At 45.0% G+C, this 12391-nt stretch overlaps 1 protein-coding gene across 1 annotated transcript; it reads right to left on the reverse strand.

Annotated features, from left to right (window-relative positions):
- Nucleotides 1-356: 356 nt before the first annotated feature.
- LOC131262268 (uncharacterized) lies at nucleotides 357-7349 on the reverse strand. Its single transcript, XM_058264238.1, has 4 exons — nucleotides 7223-7349; nucleotides 2605-2781; nucleotides 777-891; nucleotides 357-570 (listed from the first exon to the last, which is right to left on the reverse strand). Exons 1-4 carry the CDS (start codon nucleotides 7347-7349, stop codon nucleotides 357-359), a joined length of 633 nt encoding a protein of 210 aa, XP_058120221.1.
- Between the last annotated feature and the right edge of the window lie 5042 nt (nucleotides 7350-12391).

Below are 12391 nucleotides of genomic sequence, written 5' to 3' on the forward strand. Positions count from 1 at the left end.
AAATAATGGTAATTTCCATGTTAAAATAGAATTTCATCGGAAAAGCAATCATTGTTCAAAGCATCATCCTATCGATTGGTTTTGTATGTCATGCTTGGTATTTGGTATCTTGGTCATAGTGTTCAGGCAGCTCCTGTTCCGTTTGCCTGCAAAATCTATCCAATGGCCGACTGGAGAACATTCGTCCTACATTCCTACGTTACTGTCTGTCATGAACAAATCATCCCCCGTGCCACCCTCCGCCAACCCGCTGCCACTACGTACGATGCTACGACGCTCCGATGCCTTCATAACGTCCAATCTGGCCGGCACTGAACCAAGCCAACCGTTTGGCTCTACCGTTTTCGGTCACGTTGTTAGCTTCCGTCGGCGCCCAGACGATCCACGGTCGGGTGGAGTGATGTGGAGGATGATGATGATGATGATGTTCCCAGCAGCGTCCTGCCAGCGACGGCCAGGATTAATGCCAGCACGGACCAAACCATTCCCATCGCGCCCGGGGCACCCACCGTTCGCGCTCCATTGCAGGCGTCGGCATCGTTGCAACTTTGTAGACACCCGTGGACGTATCTGGCCGATACGTGGATCATACCGGTGCAAAGTGTATCCGGCAGCAAACGTACCGTGGAAAAATAAAAAACCCAAAAGAGTTTGATATTAGCTTAAGTGGTACACAATGGATTGTAGCGAAGTGGTATTTAATGTGCTTAAATGTGCTTGTATGTTTTTTCTGGCAATTTTGCCAACCGTCAATCTGAACTGTTGCAACTTCTTACCTGTCGTCGTAGTAGAACCGCCCGCAGTGGGACATGCGAATTATTTCGGTGTCCGTAGTTAACGTGCCACTGTCCAGAGCACAGCCACGGACCGTTATAGTTTCGCCGGTATCATCTATGGATGAAAGGTAAACGTTTGTTTTAGTAGGACCCATTTCAAGAACATAATTATTTAAAAGACGCTGTCATGGAACTTTGTGATAAACACAAACAAGAAAATAACGATGAAAACATTGCAAAAAAATTACTGAACTTTTAAAGAAGGCAGATTATAGTGCCTAATCAATTTTCTGGGACATATCGTGGATGAATCTGCTGGCCTTCGTGCTCATTCCGTAAATTTCAAAGGTTTGATACCTTTTTTAGATAGTTTTAAATTGTGTTAACTACCTTCCTTAACATCAATTAGGCTTCATATTAAATACAGTCGTTGCCACCAAGTTTTAGCTCGAAACCAGGTGGTGTTTGTAAAAACTTATGCCTATAATTTTTTATAAAGTAACACAAAAACAGTAAATTCTGGGATACAATATTTTTTATAGCTACTAAACGCCACTTGTTTTATTTGTTCATAACCGTTGGCGTATACTTTTCTAATTTTGGTCAGTAACAAACATTCAATTTATTGATAATTTGGCCTTATTTCTTTTTTTAGATAGCTTTATAAAATCATTTTCAATACAAACAATAATCTTCATATTTACAATCATTGTAAATAACAACATTTTTAGATAGACACAAAAGAGATAAACTCAGATGAACACGAGACAAAAACTGATGAGTTAAAGACAAAGTCAGATATGTTAGAGGCAGAATGTGATGAGCTATTTTAATTATGCGTGGATTAGGGACAAAGATAGGTGGCAACGACTGTAATATATAATTTCTCTAACTTCTCTTCTTTGATTTATTGTGTTCATTATTGTATCATACTATGATGCCGTGCTGCCAACATTCAAGCATCATCCAATGTAATTTTTTCGCATCTCATCTGGGCCATGTGTTCATCAGCTACACCCTTCAACCGCAATAGCTGCAATTAACGCAATTTCCATGCTAATTTCCCCACTGATCCGGTGCGTCCTTTTCGCTGTATCGCTTGCAAAAAGGTAGGTGGTGCTTTGCTGTTTCGGTTTTCAACGCTCTCCCTACGCTCCCTGCTCGGTAACATGCGTACCAGACGCACTAAATTTCACACATCACTGCCTAGCGGCCCTCGGCCAGGTCGGTCGAGATTGGTGCAGCGCCGGAGCAATAATGTACGCTGTACACCCCGGGACATCAAGCCAACTTGTTGACGCATTCCGGACCTGGCTGCCGGGCCCGGTTTGCGTCTCTTCAGCCCCGGGCCGGGCTTATGTGCTGATGTGTGGATAATTGAAATTTGCAAGCTAATCAACTATTTGCTATCGGTCGCTTCGCAGCACGCTTTTGGCGGCAGTGCATCTGACAAACGAGCCGGAAACATCATTGCACGCCGGACGTTGGCCAGTTTTCCAACAAATTAAATTCCCACCGGTGGTTGAATGGGCGGTCGCGTGGGAGCTAATTGCAGATATTGTGCGAAACACAGAAGCCGCCTAAAAGCGAAATGTACAGTTTTTTTTTTTTCAAAACGAATGATTTCAAAATTTGTGCAATTTCGATTCGTTTCCTTTAGTCGTTGATGGTTGATGCCAATTTTTCCTGACGCTTTCCCTTCAAACCAGCCGGACGGAGCTCGAACGCATGCAACAAAGTATCGCCGACAATCGGCGAACGCACAAACGACGAACGGGTGGGGCCACAGTTGGTAAACGTCGAGCAATTTACCCGCCATAATACTCACCGTAATAACCGGCAATTTTAATGCACGATGTAGCCGGAAACAGCCCATCCCGTCCCTTTCGGCCGCCCATGCACGGCGACTCGAGGATGGCGGCCGAGTAGTTGTTGTGGAACGGATCGTCGCACGCCTTGTTGGCACCGTTCATCGAGACGCACTTGAAGCAATCGATAGCGTGCACTGTGAAAGGGAGAGGCAGTAGAAGGGAGGGTGAAATTTATTTATTAAAAATATATCAAACAATTTACAAACCAAACCGGAATTCCCCACAGAGAGTTTCAAATAAAATGGCCCACGGCAGAAATGGCAAAGAAAGCCCATAAATCGTAGTTTCGTGCGATGCACAAATAATCGGACCGTCCCTAGTTTCGAGCGAACTGTAGCCAAAAGTTGTCAATACCGTGCAGGAAAAATCGAATTCCCTCCTCCCGTTGGCAATTATCCATCGAGTGGATTCCACATGCTGCATGCGGAAATTGCATTGTTTTATTTTGCTGCTTGTTATTCCCTTGTGGGCCAAGCGGAATGGAAACGACGAGCAAATAAAGAAACAACCAGTATTTCAGTAAATCCATCCGTACTGCTGCGTATTCCGGAACCGAGACGCACAACAATGTGAGAGCTATGCAAATTCAAGATTTACGTTAATTGGCTTATGAATAAAATATTTTTCACCCCCTTGCCAAGCGCACCTGCGCCAGCCCCGCAAAAAAAACCAATCCCACCCGCCAAAGAACCCGCGAGACAGGATGACCCTCTAGGAATAACAGGGCTGATTGGATCCGTTCCCACAGCCTGCCCAACTCCCAACGCGTTCCAAGTGGTGGTCGTGTGGTGATGCGTGTTGATTAATTATGTATTTGTGGACCGCCGGACCTGGCGTTCAACTGCACAATGGAAAGGGAAAGCCCACCCGATGGGAGAAGTGAATCCAACCTGCCATATTCGAGTAACCGCGAGGCGAGTCAATCGATCGCATCGGAAAATTTCGATTCCACCCCACGTTACAACAGCTTGCTTCCGATGGAAGCGCGCATTAAGCTTTCATCCGCACGGCAGGCGGATTATTGTAACACTTTCGTTTGCGCGCAACAGCCGACCCTTGGGTTGGCATAATGCATGTGGTGGTTATGCGTCGCTGCGTCCACAACGGAGCGTCGGTTCGGTTAGCCAAAAGCCATAAATAATGGACTCGCGTACGGTACAGCGATTCCGGTAATGGAGGCGCCTGGTGCCCCGTGCGTGAGTCATTTGTAAATTGTTCAAAGAAAGAGTAAAGCGCCGCCCGGGAGGCGCGTTTAATTGCTCACTGTTTCGTTAAACTTTGTTCCACTCGTTAAGTCCGGGTCGAGAGTATTAATCACGCTCTGGCGAGGAAGGAATATACCGTGTTTAAATGTATTTCATGTTTTAAACGCGGCAATTTCAAGCCAAAATTGGCTAAGGTCATTTGATTTAAATCAATTCGAAGTTATTAAAAATATTGTTTCCTTTATTATCTAATCTTCATTCATGTTTAAACTGAATGAATGCAACTATTGTCACGACAATCTCCATACAAACGGACAATTTGGAAAGTGCAAATAACATGCAAGGGTCCCGTTTGTGGACCACATATTCGGTAGTACGGTACACAAATCCGATTGCAAATTGTTCATCAACCATAGCTGTCACTGCATTCAAGCCCAACTGCTGCCCTCATACAATATTCAGTTCGCTTCCGGTGAGCGGGAGGGCATGTAAAAACTGACAGAATTTATTTCCAATCTAACAATGATATTCGGAAAAGCACTTTTACGATGCGGAGGAGATAAAAAGGGACAGAAAAATGTAGCACTTTTGCTGACCGCGTTGTGCAGCGTTGGTATTCAGGAAAAACGCAAAGTGAAAAACATGGCGACAAGCTCTTGAAGGGGGGCAAGCCGTGTTTTGGCCGTAAAATGAGTAATAGTTTTTGGTTTCATTGATTTTATGGAAGCCCGCATCGCAATGTAAGAGTCCCAACGCTCGCTTGATGGACTCTATTTTATTATTTGTTGAGTAGTTTTTCTCACTTTTATGAAACAAATGGAAACTAACACTAAAAAAATGTTAAGGTTGGAAATTGAAACCTATTAAATATTGTGATAGTTATTCACACGGGGTTTCATATCAACGTCTTCCAACGTCGATTCCATGTGCTTGGAAAAACGTATTCCAACATTTGTGCTATCAGTAAACTGATCGGATTGATTGGCACCCGCTTCGGATGCAATCAACTGCGCCCCATCTAAACTGGGCACTGCAAAATGCAACCCATTCTCGTTGATGTCGTCTTGGTGGCGGTGATTGTTCGCATCCTTGCCTTGGATGCAACCGGTACGCAGTCGGGTGCTACCATGTCAACAGCTTCATTTCGACACAAAGCTTTCCGGCGGCCGATGTAGTTGACCCCGAAGCAGGTCACCATCTCAGCAACAAACGATGTTTTCGTCCATCACCCATGTGGGGTAAACCATCGGGGGGGATGACCAGAACCGGGGTGTTGCAAAGCGTTCTAATCAAAGCGTCGGCATCACAGCTTTGCAGCACAACAGGCAACACCGTATGCCACCGTGAAAAGGTGAAAGGATCCGCATATTTTATCATGGTCAACGTTTTAATTAAAAGGGAATGTGTGTTTTGGTGTGAGCTTCTCACGCCTTTCATGTAGATGTGCTTGGTTCGTGGCATCACACGCTGCCACAGCTATGAATCAACTGCTAGAGTGATGGGATGTAAACTGTTTAATTAGTTGCTTTTATTTCAATTTGATCCCTTCGACGACATTTTTTTTGAATCATCCTCTTTGGTAGTGCTTTTATTGGTGAACGAAAGAATGCTGTTTAGCTGAACCTTGCTGAAACAATTGATGCAGTTAAAGAATTCTAGATTCATCTTTCACAATCAAGTAGTTTGTGTTACTAACTGACGATGTTTGCTACCGTTTTCAGATGAGTTTTTCCACAACCCAAAGCATAACACTTAACTAACAAGTTGATATTTCTGTTTCTGAAACGAGTATGGGTACAATGTTTGCGTATGGACTAAACAACTAGTGATAGTTACGATTTCCACGTCATTGTTAAAGGTTTGCGTATTGACTAAACAACTAGTGATAGTTACGATTTCCACGTCATTGTTAAAGGTTTGAATTATTTTAATGTTAGGCTTTAAGTTTAACTGCACCAGCTTTTGGCTTGGAGTAAGAACTGTTTGCGAATCATTTTTTTAACCTTCGTTCATTTGCCGCTTAACTGGAAGAAAGAGTAGAAACATAGTACACTGGGTACAACAACAGAGCTTTTTCAAGCACATAATCTAAGCTCTGAGACTAGAACTAACGTGTGACACTATTTGGCCAATTGCTTAAGCGCTCATCGCACGGAGCGGGAAAATTTATCTTCATTTAATTCGTCTCCTCTTGCAGTTGTGGTAAGATCAAAATGAAGATGAAAATTGTTTAACGAGGTGTTCCTGTTATATGTTTATCGATAACATTTTAAATACTTTATCTTTTCCCACTTTTTATGTAACTTTGCTATTTAGAAAGTTCCTCTCTCCATTACAAAGGGTTAGAAAACATTAAAGCATCGTTTAAATTATCCGGCCCGCGCCTTTGGTTTCTCCTAAATCATCTGGCCCTTTTTGGAAATCGTGTGCCAATCCCTGGTCTAAACGGTCTTTGTTGTCTTGGCGTTATGACAGTCTTCGGCCATGCCTACCAAAAGATAACTTGAACATTCGCTAGGCTCCCGTTAAAACCCATGTTTATGCACACGTTTTCGTGGCAATGGAATCGAACAATATTGTCCTTATTCTTAGTCAGTGTGGAATTGTCTAGTCACGTCACAGATACATTGATTCAACACTTCAGTCAATAGCAACTGCCGCGACTGGTTTAGTATTTTTTGTTTTATTTCAAGAATATCTATACTATTGCAACAAGCATGAAAATGTATGTTGTATTTAAAAAAATAGCAGTAATGGAAACTGATGGTTTTAAGATGTCAAGATGCTTTTTTCGAATGCTCCAAATACCGTTTGTATACGATCTATCGAAAAAGGGATGTTTACCCTATAATTGGGGACCTTACTTGAAACGGTTGGTTGGCAAACAAAATTGGAGAGTGACCATCGGTTGTTGTTAACCATCGACTTTCGACAAACTTTTTGAAATATTGTGAAGGTTACTTATTGTAGGCACCCTCCGGTATTATCACCGATCTATAATATACCGTTTTACGGTCACAGTAACTCTCTTCGGAGAGCGGCCTTGTCCCGCTAGGGGATGTCGTGCCACAATTAAAAAAAAACTTGTTCAAGAATATTTGTGAATATTTTCATTTCACGAAAAATCATCTTTCTTCTGAACATGCTGCAAAAAGTTGTTGATCCACTACAACATTCTCTTGTTACTGTGGTAAGTAACTACAAATCAGTACGAAAATCAATTGGCCCATTTAAAGCTTTAGTATCTATGTAAGACGTTTTTTCATCTCACATGCTTCATAAATCTTTGCCAGTTGTCTTAAAATTTAGAAAAAGTATTTCTCTGTTTGAACCCCAGCACATTGTTAAATCAGTTGAAATATGAACTTACCCATCCGGAACGGCACAATCAGGACGAGCGTGACCAGAACGAGCTGCGCCAACGCGTATCTGTTGATATGTTTTAATACGTCCGCCATTTTGACGCCGCATCCACGTGCCCAGGCGACCCGTTTCATCGTTGCCGAATCAAACCGGTTCCGTTGCTTTCCCGGATCGTTGTGCATGAATCCTTCCGGCCGTCCGGAGTAGGATATGCTCCGTTGAATTCGGCCGCTTCTCGCTTCTTTCTCTGCTCAAGCTCCAATCCCAATACGCACAAACACACGCGCACGACACACTCACGGTTGTACGATCGCTACGGTGGCACGCCCTAAGCAGCCTCCCCAACCCCTGGACCACTCTGGGGATACTCGTAAAAAATTAATGTTTTATGGAAGTGTTTACTTTTCACCAGTTCGCACTCCTGCCCTCAGCTCCCCACCCTTGCTCTAGTCTTCTACTGTTTAGCCCTTCCGATGGAAGTTCTCTCGCGTCGTTGGCGTCCGGTGCGGGGAATACCGTCCCAGGGGGAAGGCCGGTTCGTCGGACGGCGGAGCGGTTTATGATATTTTCTAATTAAGGTATGTTTGCATATTTGCGCCCACCGCAACCAAACTTTTCCCGCTTGCCCTCTTGCCTACCGGAACGAAAGTGATCCTCCCGGGGATTCCTTTTAATATTGCTCCGCTTTTGCTTCTTCGCCTTTGTTTGCGGGTTTGCGGTGTAGTGTATTTTTCGGCCCAACACTACAACCGGCCAACACTCGGTTTGTTGCAACAAAGTTTTTTTTGTTTTCTTCCTCCACTTCAACGTATATCCCTTTTCTGACGTAGGGGGAATAAAAAGGCTTGCGTTTAGCTGCCCACCCAACGACGGGTGGGGGAGGGAAAACTTTAAAGTTCACCCCAAGGTGGGCACAGAATTGAACCTAGTTTTCAGCTCACTGCACTCGGACCGAAACTTGCCAACGAAAACTCAAGCGGACGGATTCGCTTCGAGCCGGAGTCGACGAGCATTACATTGGGTTGGACCGTATTTTTCCGAGGGCGGCGGGACGACGAGGGCCAGTGGCGTACAGAAGCCCACCGTAGGCTTTCGCATGATCAGCGCTGGGCAGCTCCGGTTGACAGCTCGCCGCGTCTTCTTTGCCCAAAAGCGGCATGTGACATGTGATAAGGTTTCCGGCCGGCCGAGTGTTCGCTCTGCTACTCTTTTATGTTCGGCTTGTCTTACAGCTCAATTCATTCACCGATGTTCTATGTCCACATTAATCCGCTTCCCAGTTACAGTTGTTTGATATTAGTTTCCTTTTGTCCTCGATGGTTTCATCGGCCTTTTTCTTGTTCTTTGTTATTCTCGACTAGCACATTCTTCCGGTAATCGGACGCTTTCTTCCGGTGCCTTTGTTTTCCTTGCTCGTCGTCAAGATTACGTTCTCACCGCCCACCAAGATGTCTCTGCTTTGATCAAGAATACTCCTTCACTCACTTCACGCTGGTTCAGATTCGGATGTCGCCATAAAACCACAGCTCGCCTTCGGACAACTCGGACTTTGTGATGGTACCGTGTTGACGTTTCATCCAGCATTTGTCATCTCCAAACTCACCCTCGCTCTCTCTCACATACACACACACACACACCCCACGCAACAGACACACGAAGGGCATATACTTGACGACGTCCGGTCGCGTGAATCCTGTCGCGCTAAGCCGCTTCCCGGGCGCCTTTTGTTGTGCAGTGATCGTGAAAATTGGATTTGATGGGTGGATTCCGTTCGCGCACCGACCGAACACGCCACGGTGCGAACGAATGCATGAATACAAATGGGACAGCTCGCATCAGCAACTTTTTATGTGTCCGCCCGCCGAAAAAAAAAAAGCCAAAATCCCCCGTCACGGACTGTCACCGTTCACGTTCGCGCGGGGTTTTTCGCTTTTTCCACCGTCTCACACAGACATCCCCTCCGGGCCGCCCGGCGTTGATGAATGATTATTCGTTCGTTGCAATTATTACGCCGGGCCCGGGACGGCACGAGGACCTGGGAAAGAGAAAGGGAAGAGGAGAAAGGAAAAATTACTAAAAACACGAGCGGAAATAAAAACACATGAAAATCGTAAAAAGGAACCGTGCGAGTCCTAACCGCCATCGGAGAGTGTACGTGGCGAAACGTGGCGCGCCTTTGTGGAAAACGAAAACGGTGTAGCAGAACTTCAAACGAGGACTCAAACGATTCGATGAGATGGAAAAATGGCCATTAAAACGTGAAGCACCCGAAAGGAAGATAACAATCGACCCGTGAAAAAGAAAATAACGCGGAGAAGAAAAGCGAGCGAAGAAAAATGATAAACAGCACCGTGGATCAACAAGACCCGAAAAACAACGCCGTAAATGGTGGAGAACAAGAAAAAAAAATTGATTGATTTTCATTTTGAGTACTTTACGCGTTTTCCTTTTTTTTACCCTGCCCTTTCGTGTATGTATTTATGTGCCTGGTGCTTGGTGGGCAATAAAATGTGGAATGATGTCAAACCAATTGAAGGTCCCAAAATGGTGGTGAGTTGTTTGAGGGAATTGGGTTCCCTTTGAAGCACAGTCCCGGGGCTTTAGCGCGGACAATGGATGTCTGGTTGGGATTTATGTGGAAATAAATTATTTCAAAGAAAGGCACCGGTTGTAAAAACATCGGTGATGATTTGTGCTTCCACCAAACCTGTGTTCGACGTTAAATTTATTTCGTTTTACAAGTACTGCGACACAAAAGGAATAAATCAGGAATAAATTCCTTTAAACCTGATTTTAAACCTTTAGAGAAAAAGGCTTTTTTTCATTTGTAAAACCTTTTTCCTTGATCAAACGAAAGTTGTTTAATTCAATGGGTGTCAAAGTGGCCTCCTGTGTAGAAATGTTGTATGGTCTCTTACCCGCTACATGTACCACTCACCACAGCGCTACACACAAGGACACCCGTTGTTCCGAATATGCACTTCGTACTTTATTGTTCGACGGCGTGCTCTTCTACTCCGAAAGATTATATCATAAAAAAATTCGTGTTCTCTTGTAGGAACATTTTATAGCACCCCCTGCTGTCAGAGGCCCATATTTTCTCCCCGATTTAAGCCTCCCTCCCCCCTCGCTTCCTCCTCCCCCCCTCGACAGCACACGTCCGCGTGGTTTCAAGAATCATCAACTTTTTACCCAATTCGCCCTCTTGACCGTAGCAGAAGATTACAAAGGTCATATGGTTCGGTTTTATGTCTACGTTTTCCCCAAACCGAGATTCGTCCACCTTTCACCCAGCACATTCGTTCCCCGCCGTTCGCCCCAAAATGTGAGAGTGTCCTCTCTCTGATCCACTTACCGTCCACTCGAGAGCCACAGAATCCGGCGACGGATATTCGTTAGTTTTATAGCTTCACCACGTTGCTCCCGTCTCCCCTTTCTCCCTCTGTACTTTCTCTGCCTCTGCCTCCAATCATCGTGCGGTCAACGGAACCGACTAAGGTGTGGGTGTGTAGGTGTGGTGTTCCAATTTTTCAATCTCTCACTCCTGGCTGCAAAAAGTTAATTTCCACCTTTTTCCAGATCCCTGCACACCTTTTGTTTCGTGTGTGTGTGTGTCTTGGTTACCCCTCAGCAAGCACGGACGAAGCAATAAAAAAGCTTAGCTTAGAATTTAATCTATATTGAAATCAAGCTTCGGCGGGCTTTGCAGCGTTGCGAATATTTCTTGTAGCCATTTTCCCTCTCCCCATCATCTAATTCTTTGCCTGATCCTGGGCAAAGTCAGCTAATCTAATTTCCTGTACTGGTGTCTGTGTGTGTGTGTGTGTTGAATATGATTTCGAACACACCCTTAATGGGAAGGAAACCGACGGTTATTTTTTTTGTCTCCCGGAACTTACAGCTAAAGCCCGACCGGGACGGATTGGACCAGAAAGCCCATTAAAAGCCGGAGGACATTGGCCAACCGAAAACGGACGACCATCGAACGTTTCGATAAGCGAACGGCACGAAGCGCTTCCGCCGTGGGACTTGTTGACTTAGGGAACGGGCGGGCGGGGGGGAGTGGGGGTAACCATCAGGGAAAAGTGCAAAGGCGTGTGAGTGAAATTTTAATTTCTTGTCCATTTCGCCTCCGGAAACAAGCTGCTTCAGAGGTGGCTTTCGAAAAAGGTGGAGAAAAACGAAAACGCCCTCCAGAAAGGAGTCCTTTTCAGGATGCGACGAGTATGCGTTCCCTGATGGCATGTCGAAGCCTATGGGCTATGGATGGGTCGGAAAATCCTCCGTTCGAGACCGGTCGGGGTCAAGGTCAATGGAATCGATAAGCGATACAAATGGTTGGTCTAATCTTCTTGCTCCTTAAAATCTTTCCTTCGATGTCTTTACACATAGAACCCAAATCAACACTATTTAAATTTTCGACTTCGTAGCCAAAATCTCGAGACCCCAAAATGATCAGATAAACATTTTGTTTACTAAAACTATGCAAATTTCCCGAAAGCCCCCGTTCCGCCGGTCGCATCCCAGTGACACTGTGTTCATTCGATTCGATCTTGCATGTCCCCGGGGAAAAGTGTATCTTCGGGACAACGCCCATTTTCCCTTCCCCGACCGGTCGATAACAAATCCGATTAAGGCGAAGAACCTTTTTGCGCCCCTTAAGGTTCGCCTTGAGCGACCCTTGGAGCTTAGCTAATCTGGTTAGGTGGAAAGCGTTTCGGTCCGGTACGGAATGTTCGGTCGTAAATATTGCCATTGCCAAGGTTTTTGGCCGCGAATGGCTTTCCCGCTTGCTGTTATGTCAAAGTAAGAATCTCGACCGGTCGGCCGAAATTGTTCCCTGGTAGGAATGCGGTAATGTTTGACCTTTGGCTCGCGAAAATCGGTGTCCAGGGGAGAAATTTCCTCCAGTATTTTGTTGGTCCTTCAATGACAAATCAAGGATGTTTAATGCTTCCTTTATTTGTACACAGAGTAAGAAATCGTTTCTTTTGGTTGTTATACGAAAGGGAAACCTGTCTCAAAAATGAGGCGAATTAATTAAATCACCTTCACCCGCCGGATTGCGGAACCTTCTGTAAATCTCCATCACCATCACGGTCACGTAGACGTCGGGCACAAGGTTTTAATTGCTGTCGTTATCGTTATTCCGTAAGTAATCCAATTTGTTCCCATC

The sequence above is a fragment of the Anopheles coustani genome, chromosome 3 (genome assembly GCF_943734705.1).
Source record: "Anopheles coustani chromosome 3, idAnoCousDA_361_x.2, whole genome shotgun sequence".
In the NCBI taxonomy this organism is placed as follows: Eukaryota; Metazoa; Arthropoda; class Insecta; order Diptera; family Culicidae; genus Anopheles; species Anopheles coustani.

Excerpts from the sequence above, each read along its gene's own strand:
- LOC131262268 (XM_058264238.1), bottom strand. The coding sequence starts at position 7,349 with ATGAAACGGGTCGCCTGGGCACGTGGATGCGGCGTCAAAATGGCGGAC. Across the intron at positions 2,782-7,222 it reads GATTGTGCCGTTCCGGATGG|TGCACGCTATCGATTGCTTC; the intron begins GTAAGTTCATAT and ends TCCCTTTCACAG. Across the intron at positions 571-776 it reads CGGTTCTACTACGACGACAG|ATACGTCCACGGGTGTCTAC; the intron begins GTAAGAAGTTGC and ends CGTATCGGCCAG.